This window comes from Scomber japonicus, chromosome 11 (assembly GCF_027409825.1).
Source record: "Scomber japonicus isolate fScoJap1 chromosome 11, fScoJap1.pri, whole genome shotgun sequence".
In the NCBI taxonomy this organism is placed as follows: domain Eukaryota; kingdom Metazoa; phylum Chordata; class Actinopteri; order Scombriformes; family Scombridae; genus Scomber; species Scomber japonicus.
The window spans coordinates 19,600,658-19,611,431 of NC_070588.1; the positions used below are offsets into that span (position 1 = coordinate 19,600,658).

The 10,774-nt window shown below is 38.5% G+C and overlaps 1 protein-coding gene across 1 annotated transcript; it reads left to right on the forward strand.

Moving 5' to 3' along the window:
* The first annotated feature begins 1,080 nt into the window (after positions 1 to 1,080).
* Positions 1,081 to 9,518, forward strand: chaf1b (chromatin assembly factor 1, subunit B). Its single transcript, XM_053329039.1, has 13 exons — positions 1,081 to 1,206; positions 2,236 to 2,368; positions 2,490 to 2,610; positions 3,106 to 3,209; positions 3,374 to 3,470; positions 3,628 to 3,712; positions 3,796 to 3,889; positions 4,008 to 4,077; positions 4,177 to 4,268; positions 4,387 to 4,546; positions 5,914 to 6,495; positions 8,007 to 8,089; positions 9,344 to 9,518. Exons 1-13 carry the CDS (start codon positions 1,081 to 1,083, stop codon positions 9,442 to 9,444), a joined length of 1,848 nt encoding a protein of 615 aa, XP_053185014.1. The 3' UTR covers positions 9,445 to 9,518.
* The last annotated feature ends 1,256 nt before the right edge of the window (positions 9,519 to 10,774 follow it).

Below are 10,774 nucleotides of genomic sequence, written 5' to 3' on the forward strand. Positions count from 1 at the left end.
TTAACATATTGTACATCAATTTTTTTTGTAAATGTAATTTTAACTGTTAGTTGCTGTCCATGTTACATGGTACATGATACATTTATCAGTTACGAATACAGTTGCAACTTGCACCACTTCGGAAAATCACCTACACACTCCAAAGACGTACACACTCCAGCTGCTAGCTCAGTCGCTCTACTAACTTGGTTTGATCCTGCGGTACTGTGGTTAAGCCTGGCTTTTTTTTTTTCTTGTGCCGGATTTTTTTTTTTTTTTAGCCTGGCCCTAGTACTCCGTCGTAAAATGACCTTGAGTAACTAGGAAAGTTATTTATTAGAATTTACACTGATAACAAATAAGGCAAGGCAATATTATTTTCACGGTTTTACGGAATAAACTGGTGCAATGACAAGTCTGGGACAACATTCCACACATTTTTGTAGTGTCCATGTTTACATATTACGATTTTATAAATTCGTGACATACTGAAGTAAATAGAACGACTTCCCAACTTGGGAAATAGGACCATCCGAGGCGGCCACGAATGCAACACTATCAAGCGTTCCTAGTCACCGCCTTTTCCGCATCTTTCGTCCAATCAGCGCAGGCAACTCGACCGGAAGTTTTGAACGAATCGTACGCGGGAAATCACTAAAGCCTTCAGCTGGACAACGGAGAAGGTAAAACACTGCAACTTACTTCGAAAATGCTTCGTTTAAAGTAACACATGCTGTAACTCGTGTGAATTTACAGGGTGGATGTAAGTCACTTTTACACAGTCGCACCTGGATTTATCGCTGTATCCATTAGCAACAAAGCCATTAGCTACAAAGCAATAAGACCCGCTTAAGTTACTGCTAACGGTGTTAGCTTGCCGAAGCAATCAGATCAAGTGACAGTGTGGTCAAAATACCTTTATTGACAATTAATATATTGTTGTGGATAATGCGTAGCATAGAAACCATATTCTTCAATGTGCTGATATATAACAATATGTGATAGCTACTGAGCTAGTATCAGTATATTTAAAAGGGTTATCAACTAAGTTGACCAAACTATTTTTTTTTTCTCCATCTAAGGTCAGAGTCGGATATAGAAATGAAGGTGGTAACGTGTGAGATTGCGTGGCACAACAAGGAGCCGGTGTACAGTCTGGACTTCCAGCACAGCTGTGATGGGCGCATTCACCGTCTGGCCACAGCTGGAGTAGACACCACAGTCAGGGTGAGTGGACATGTCATGAACACAGTCACTGAGGAGCATAGAGTCCTCTCCAAGAGTCACTTTAATAACAGTGTCGTGTAGGTTGTAACAACTACCATAAAGCTTACCTTCAATAAAGTAGTAATGTTTAATTCTTTTTGAAACTGTAAGATTTCAGTGCATTACTTTTACGTTAATGGGAAATGGTTATAACTGAGTACACATGTCGCATATAAACTAATTTAACCAAATGTGGCTGAAGGTGTAGCTCCAGTTTGCACACCTCATGTATTACCATTACACACACAGGTAAGCATTTATTTCCCTGAAAAATGTTTGACCTACAGTGTGCGTAATGATCTATAAGCAGAGTTTGACACTAGAAGCTGGTTTCACATTAAGGGAGAAAGCTTCTCAGTACTCACTGAAAATCTGATTTTAAGGGTCGGGCCTGTGAGCATGACAAGAAGACACTTCTGGTCCAATATTCAACTTAGATGCAGGATATGGAAACAGTGCATATACACTGAGAATTAACTTTACAGTGAAGTAGGATACATCTGGTGTCCAGCAGTTAAACTGCTGAAATGAAACAGATTTGCATATTTATAGACTCTGGGATTTTTAATGAGGAAGAAGAAGAGTTCAAAATTAACTTCATTGTCCCCTGGCCAGATGGCTAGTGAATGTTCAGATTTTACCAGCCAATTAAATACATTACCATTGTTTTTGTTTTTTGGCAGGTGAGTGAAGCAAATCTACCAGTTACTTGCATATTTTACCAGCATTTGGCTGAGGGCTGGTTTTAATTCTCCAGGGGAGAAAGAGTAGATATGATTTTAAGGATTTTAACAAGATAAACCAAATCAGATACAAATTATGATTGAAGTAAGTGTATAATTGAGAAGTGTATCATTTAAAAACACACATGCATGTGTTAAATAAACAGTTTGGGTGCTAAAATAATCAGTCTTATCAATTAGCTTATTCTTATTTAAACAGTTGTTTACAAAGTGTGTTTAATGAGTTTTTGTCCTAATGTTGATGCAGCTGTGGCGGGTAGACATGGGACCAGATGGGAAGGCAGTGGTGGAGTTTCTGTCTAATCTGGCTAGACACACAAAGGCTGTCAACACTGTGCGCTTCAGCCCCAACGGAGAGCTGCTTGCCTCAGGAGGAGATGGTATGTTTTACACAACACACACAGTAATACCTGCTAATCTAAAGATGGTAGGTTAAGTTTGTGCTGTGTAAAATTTGAACAGAGATTTAAAAATACTGTGGTGTTGTGGTGTTTGGTAAAGATGCAGCGATTCTTCTGTGGAAGCTCAATGACAGTAAGGAGCCCGAGCAGGCCCCCATGTTTCAGGAGGATGAAGATGCTCAGCTCAACAAGGAGAGCTGGTCTGTTGTCAAGACACTAAGGTACACATGAACAGCAACTGGCTCGCTCTTGTAACTCTGATAGTTTAATTCTAACCAAGCCAGAAACTCTGATGTCCTTTTTGCATTTTTTTGTTTATTGGATAGCTGACAGTGTAGAGGCAGCCTGTCTTTGTTTGCATGAACAGGAATACAGGTGAACCGAAGTACTGTGGGATCAATACACTATCTACTCGGATAATGGAAATCTGCAGGTTTTGTGACTCTGCAGTTTTACAGCCTCCTGCACTTTGTATTCTTACTTTAAATATTATGTGCAATAGATTATCTTAACATTTTGTTTTCTGCTAACCAGAATTAAAAATCCCAACCCAAGACAGAGTTCATGTACAACCATAGTAATGTTTGAAGTTAAATATTTTTAGAGCTTTTTTTTTTTGTCTTTTCAAAATTGTGCCCGATCTTTGGGACAATTATGTAATTCTTGCATATTGTAAGACTCCGTGGCTGATTTCTTATAATTTGTCTTGCTTGTAGGGGACACATAGAGGATGTGTATGACATCAGCTGGACCCGGGATGGAAACTTCATGGTCTCCGGCTCTGTAGACAACACAGCTATCATGTGGGACGTCAACAAAGGTTTGCTGAATCTGTCATAAACACAGAATCTCTATGTTTCATGAATGTTTGTTTCACTTGTTAAATTTGTATTTAAACATTTCAAAAACACAGGATATTATAAAATATGCGAGGGTTGATCTCATTTTAGCTCTGTATTTATGTTAATTGCTTCTTTTTTTCAGGACAGAAACTTTGTATCTTGAATGACCATAAGAGCTACGTGCAGGGGGTGGCCTGGGATCCTCTGGGCCAGTATGTTGCCACTCTCAGTTGTGACAGGTATGACAAAACAGATTAAGACATCCTGTTTCAAACCATGCTTGAGACATCTGAGTCTAACCATCATGAAATTAATCTCTGCTGTTAAATGATAGTGCCAGCTTTTAAAGGTGGGAAAGAAGGTTTAGCAACTTGATGTTTTTGTTTTCCCTCTCAGGGTGATGCGTGTGTACAGCACTCACACCAAGAAGAAGGCCTGCTGTATAAGTAAAATGAGCTCTGGGACACCTACAGAGGGAGAGGTCAGTATAGGGTTTGCTTTGCAGTTGCATTTGGTCTTTAAAATTGTGAAATGAAATTGAACATGTATGTTGTTCTTCTGCAGGCGAAGCAGTACAGAATGTTCCACGATGACAGTATGAGGTCGTTCTTTCGACGCCTTTCGTTCACACCAGACGGCTCTTTCCTGCTTGCTCCAGGTACATATACAGCTTTCACAAAATGTGGCCTTTAACTGGGAAAATTCAGTGTTGTGATGTGCTAGTAAAAATAATTTAAGTAAACCAAGCTCCTACTTCTGTTCAACTTAAATCTCAGCTGGATGTGTGGAGGTTGGAGAAAACATCATGAACACCACCTACATCTTTTCCAGGAAGGGCCTCAAGAGGTAAGTTTTGTCATATGCTGCTGCATTTACAAGTTAAGAGTCTGTGTTGATCTTTTAATGCTGGTCATTGATGTACAAATCTCTCACTTTGTCTTCTAGGCCTATCGCCCACTTGCCATGTCCAAGTAAAGCTACGCTAGCTGTGCGCTGCTGTCCCGTCTACTTCGAACTGAGGACCAAGAAAGGAGAAGGCAAGGATACACACTCCATTTGTTAGCATATAAGAATGATAATAAAGCTCCTCCATTTTACCCTTCATGTTAGTTTAACTTTGAGTTTTCTTAATTTTCCTACCACATCTATTCACAGACGGTTCCATCCAGACTCTTCCAAATGTATTCCAGTTGCCGTACCGGATGGTGTTTGCAGTGGCGTCTGAGGATTCCATCTTCTTGTATGACACGCAGCAGACCCTTCCTTTCGGCCTGGTGTCCAACATCCACTACCACACACTGAGTGATCTTACATGGTAAATTAACACAGTGGTGCTCAGAGCTCAACACAATCACTGTAGCTACACACATAAAACTGAAGAAAATAGACTCGAAAGAGTGAGTGAAACAAAAAGAGCATGTGCACAACCAAGGTACAATCCGCGAATCATTCGTTCTTTCCATTTTTAATTGGCAATCAAAAATCAAATAATGAAAAATTGACTGGTTATTTTGTTTTTTGCTTTTTATTATAACACCAAAAATGAAAAAAAATCCTGTTTTTTCATATTTCAATTTTAGGCTCAAATTAGATCATGTGTAGCTGAGTGACTATAACTCATCATGTCTATTTTGAAGATGAAAACCTTGAAGTCTTCGGCAGGGTTTACTTTGACAGACTGTCAACAGGCACTGCACTAGTTATTGGAAAAATAAATGTCATATATAACCATATTATCTCACAGCAAAGACGCCAAAAGTAGGTCTCAAGAATATATTACACTAGAAATGAGATTCACAAGCTTGACTTGAAAATTAAATTCTCGCCTGAACTGTGCAGTTTTCACAGTGCAGAAAAAATAAGATCCTCTGGGATGGCAGGTTATGTTTTTCTCCCACATTTATATGAAGCATAAAGTGGAGAAAACAGAAGGCCCTGCTTTACAGGAGAGAGCTGATTAAATATTTGGCCACAGAAAAGACAATGAACGATGATAACAAGACAAAACAATCATGCGTGTGAGGAGGGTAGGGAGTGGGGATGAGGGGGTGCGTGTGAGAAAGTGACAGTAACATGAGAGAATGTGACAATATTTGAAGGTGTGAACGTACATTCATTACTGATTTTTAGTATTTTATTATCTTAATTAGTTATTTGTCCCATAAAATAGAAAATGGTGGAAAATGCTGATCCCTTCTTCCCAAAGCCCAAAGTGACGTCTTAAAATGTCTCGCTTTGTCCACAAGAGTTCACACCTCAAAGATCTTTACAGTTAGAGAAGACTAAAACACAGAAAGTAACATTTGAGAAACTGGAATCAGATCATTTTGACATTTTTTTATTTAAAAAATGACTAAACTATTTTATCAATTATCAAAATAGTTGGCGGTTAAATTACTTGTTGAAAACTGATCATTGCAGCTGTAGATCAAAGAAACACTTTGTTGATTTAAAGGTTGTAATTTCATCTGTCCTCCATGTCATTCACCCTTGTCACCATTTCTCTGTTAATATTTTTTATGAATTTATTGGGGTAACTATTTACAAAGATGAATTAACACTCACAACAAGTTTGTTATTATAGGTATAAATTAATTATTATGAGGTATGAACTTTTAAAAAACATTCATTCCTCTTTTAGCGTTCCACCGTGTGACATGTGTTTCTGTATATCCTGTTTAGGTCTGGTGATGGCTCCTTCCTGGCTGTGTCCTCCACTGACGGCTATTGCTCCTTCCTGTCCTTCTCTCCTGGGGAGCTGGGCACTCCGCTGAAGGAGCCTCCCACGCTAGAGGTCTTTGTCCCGAACAGTGGCGTTGAGAAAAAAGGCAAGAAGACATCAGCAGCTAGGACCTCCTCTCCTGTATCACAGCCATCTTGCACTACCCCAATTCCCACAAACCAAACCAGCCTGGGCAAAGACACCCCCTCCTCTGTCACAACCCCAGAGGAGAAGAAGGGCACACCCAGTGCCAAATCCAAACCTCAGCCGCGCAGGATCACCCTCAACACCTTAGAGGGCTGGGGGAAGCCCACTACTCCAAAAGCCACGACTCCTTCAGCACCTCAGACACCCACGTCTGCAAGCACAAGCGCACCCTCTACTCCTCAACCCAATGTCACCCACCTCACCCCTACCAGCTCCAAAACCCAGCCACGCATCACTCCCCTCACTCCCTCCACCCCTAAAGTCCTCAACAGCGCTAATACTCCTGGGCCCACAACTCCTAAGGGTACTACTACTCCAAAAGGGCCCACCCCAAGGTAAATACAAGTTAGAGTAGACTGTGTGTGTGTGTGTGTGTGTGTGTGTGTGTGTGTGTGTGTGTGTGTGTGTGTGTGTGTGTGTGTGTGTGTGTGTGAAATGGAGCAGAAAACCGAGAATCAGTGTATTATACCATCCATTTTATAGTCACAGGGATACTTTGGCATACCATTTCTGCTAGGTGTGTGAAAGGAGGATGATGTCTCAGACCAAAGATATTTAATTTACAATGATAATAAAACAAACTTCAGGAGTAAGAGCTCTAACAAGAGAATTTGTCTTCTTTCGTCACAACCAATAATCCACTACTCAAAAATATAGTTTATTATCATAGAAACCAAAAACTATTCACATTAGAGAAACTGGAACCTGAGAATCTGAATATTTTCTTCTCTTGAAAGAATGACTCCAAATGATTAATCGATTGTAAAAATCAAATAGCTGGCAACTAATCAGTTTAATCTCTGCTCTAAATAACATACCTTGATGTTTCGGTCTGTATCAGTCACTCATATCTGTCCACACTGCCAAAATCACTCAGGTCAGATACTTAAAGACATAACTATCTGTAAGTTAGTAAAGTTTGATATGTGTAGAATTTTACAACTGCAGGGTTACAACGTGCTACAAAAAAAGACAATAAAAGCCATGTCAACAAATATTTAAATTAAAAACAACCAAAAAATAAAGGATATGGACAAATCAGGACTTGGAGGCATCAATAAAATTCATATTGAGAATAAACAGATTTTCAGAAAAGATTTAAAACACGACCCCCAGAGGGAGACATAATCTTGGAACCAGAACAGAAAAGGTTGGGTCTTGAACTTTGAGCAGGGCACTCTTTGCTATACGGTGGAAACAAATAGTGTAATCAGAGGGATTATGACTTTTATTTTATATTTGTAAGGAACCCAACAACAGGCTCGTCGATCAGCAATCATCAGAGTTGATCACATTTCTATAGAGAGATAAACTTAATAACTCATTATGTGTATTTAAAAAAACTTTTTAAATGTAATATAGCGTAGTCTCTCTGTTAATACTGCACATTTATTGAAATACTGGAACCACTTAAATGTTTTTTGACAGTAGTAAGACAGATAAAGTCACCTCCTCCTTCCTCCCATAATGATTAAAGTAGCTAAGCTGATTATCTCAATAGATGAAGTTTACAGAGATGAGGAAGTCACAGTGGACCTTTTTAAAATGTGTAAAATGCCTATTTAAACTTTTTAATATCCTAAAAATCAGGAGAGTTAAAAATAGCTGTAAGGGGCTCACAATGTTTTTGTTAGTGTACATGTGCTCAGCTCTGGCAGTGAGAACAAAGCTCTGTCTGGTATGAGGGATTCGTTGGACCCCCCGCTGACTATAAAATAATAATCACTCTGACAGACTGCTCGTAGACAATAGCAAGTCTGCATTTGCTTTTGTATTTGCTTTGTATCTGTAACTTGGTAGGTCTGCCTTGACTAATGCTGACTAGATCCACTGCTCTGTTTTACAGGCGAGTATCCTTGACTCCTGTTGCATCCCGTTCTTCCAGCTCACTCTTCAACAATCCCTCCTCCACTGAGAAGGCCAAACATGGTTAGTGGGGGTCATGGTTGGGCCTGCTGCTTTGGTTGTTCTTTGTTATGATATGTCTTTTTTTTTTTTTTGGCAAAGATCTCAGCAGAAGTCTAACGGTTGAAAGATGTTATGATGCATTGTAATCCATCCTCATCGAGAGCCATCAGTGTATATTCACAGAGCTTCTTGTGTTTTAATATTTATAAAGTATCTATAGTTAAACAGTTTAAAATGCTATTCCACTGGAGGCTACAAACTCTTAAATTGAATATTTACACTTTATTAACATTTTGAGTCTTATCTTTGTAGTTTTGACCTCTTTATTTCTATCATATGATGAACTTATGCTCACCAAAGTAATTTAGGAAATTTGGGATTAGCAACACCGCCACAATAAAGCCCCAAGGTGCAAGAAACACAAGCAGGTGATCAAACAGGTTCTAAACGAGCCAAAAGCATTGCCTGAATACCTAAGACACTTTATTTAGAGGTGAAAACAAAAGCGCACCAAACATTTAATTCTGCATTGAAAAACATGGAAGGTCACAGCTGAACCATAAAGTTGCTCTCTAGTCTGTGATCGATGTTAGCCAGTTTTTTGGGGGGTTTTTTTACGTTGTTTTTTATTATGTTGCAATTATTATTAAAAATAAGCTAACCTGGAATTTCTTTTAGTTTGTAAAGTCTGTATCATCACCTGACTGCTTGTATTTCTTGATATCTTTTGTTTTAAGTGAGGTAGCCATGTTCCCAGATTTCAGATGTTAAAAGATATCAGGGTAGCTAGTTTTTTAACTGTCTGAAAACAACACCCAGATGACCATGTGTACACTGAAAGAGGTTTTCCTCACTGTAATCATTCCTCCTGGTAAAAAATTGTTAAAAAACAAAATCCACAAATGTTTTGAAAAGTTGTGAACTCATCCTTTAACTTTAATGCAATTGTTAATGATGGGAAGAATGACTTTCAAAACTGAAATTGATACTCAATTTGAAACAAAGTAGAATTAGCTTTATTGTCTTTAAGTTTAATATGAAAAACTTAACACAACATTTGGAATACAACCTTTTTTGTGTGTCTTGTAGTTACTTGTATGATAACCATAGTTTTTGATTTGCAATATCTATGTAGACTGAATTGTGTCAAAGAATCTCTTAAATCTTCCATATCTCATTCAGCTTCTTACATGACAGCAGAAGACAGTCGACACAGATGACAGACTGTACTGTTATAACCCTTCTCTCACTCATTTCTTCCTTTCATTTCTCCAGAACGTCCCTCTCCTCCGTCCGATCCAGTCTGCCAGCCTCCAGAGTCCAAACGCCCCAAGACCCGTGACCCCCCAGCAAAGGACCGTGTCACCCAGGCTTAGTGTTTACTGGCAACAGTGTGGTGCTATGATGTCTGATTGTAGTACATACAGCAGAGTGACAAAGAGGCCAAACTGTTGAGGCTCCCTGTGGATGTAATACCACAGAGGCATTGTGTTTGGGTTGATATATATAACATGACTGTACTTGACATAACCTCACATAATGTACTGGGTTATAAAACAAACCGTATTGCTTGTCTTTTAATTCTTTAGTCATGTGTGTTTTGTTTTTGGTTTTTTTTTGCATGAAAAAGTCAAACAGGTAATGAGGTAATTGTATTATATTTCATTTGTGACATTTCTAGGCTCGAGTGCTGTAAAGAGGATAGTAGTGACTCATTTCTTATCAAAAACATGTGATTGTGAAACTCAAACTGCAACTCCAAACCTGAAGAAGAGGGGCAGAAAACAAGCACTTCAAGGTTTAGTGCTTTGTGTGAGCTGTGAATATATAACCCGAGTCTTAATTTACAGAGTACTGTGGGCCAGCAGCTTGACTGAAAGGCTCAAAATAGTCAAACATGTCAGAGTAATTTTCTCATTGTCTAATAAAAGATGTTTGATATACAATACATTTGTTAATGGTTTGTGTTGAGTCTGTTGATTCATGCTCTTTTAATGACAAACAGCTGACAGTTATGTAAAATGGTAATTTATAGGCAGACTTTGTGCTCAAACTAAACTGATTTAGTTGTGATTAAAATGAGGACATGGCTTATGTAGGATTTTCTATTTAGAGGTATGTTTCTCTCAATGTAGCTAGGATTCAAAGAATTTTGACTGGAAACCAAAAAGGTATTTCATTTGTTGTTATTGCATGGATTTTTCATGTTTAATTATCTAGTTACATTTTGAGGGAGAACATGTAGATTTTAATGTGCTACATGAAGGCCCATGCATTACCTTTTTCTTATTTATTGAGCCAAACCTGGTCAATTATAAACATGGTGTCTTCATGTTAACTTACTGCATCATCCAGTAAGAAATACCTGGCATGTGTATGTTTTCTCTTGTGGAATATAAATTATCCTATGGTTACTAAAATCCATCCCCTCTGTATCCTCAGTGGTTGCTGCAGCTTTAACATTACAGTATTTAATGATTGCTTTGGCTCAGTGTGTTTCAATGGGCCAAACTCTTGATGCAAAAAGTGGAAGTGACTGGTTGAATTATTACCTTTAAACACAAAGTGCTGTTCCTCACATACAAAATGTAAAATACTAAATCACATGCGGATTCCACAGAATACACACAGCTCATATTAGCACAACTTCCAGTACTTACTGTTGAAAGCACAGATTACTGAATCAAAGCAACTTGTGTCTGCAAG

Excerpts from the sequence above, each read along its gene's own strand:
- chaf1b (XM_053329039.1), top strand. The coding sequence starts at position 1,081 with ATGAAGGTGGTAACGTGTGAGATTGCGTGGCACAACAAGGAGCCGGTG. Across the intron at positions 3,713-3,795 it reads GGACACCTACAGAGGGAGAG|GCGAAGCAGTACAGAATGTT; the intron begins GTCAGTATAGGG and ends GTTCTTCTGCAG. Across the intron at positions 6,496-8,006 it reads CCAAAAGGGCCCACCCCAAG|GCGAGTATCCTTGACTCCTG; the intron begins GTAAATACAAGT and ends TCTGTTTTACAG.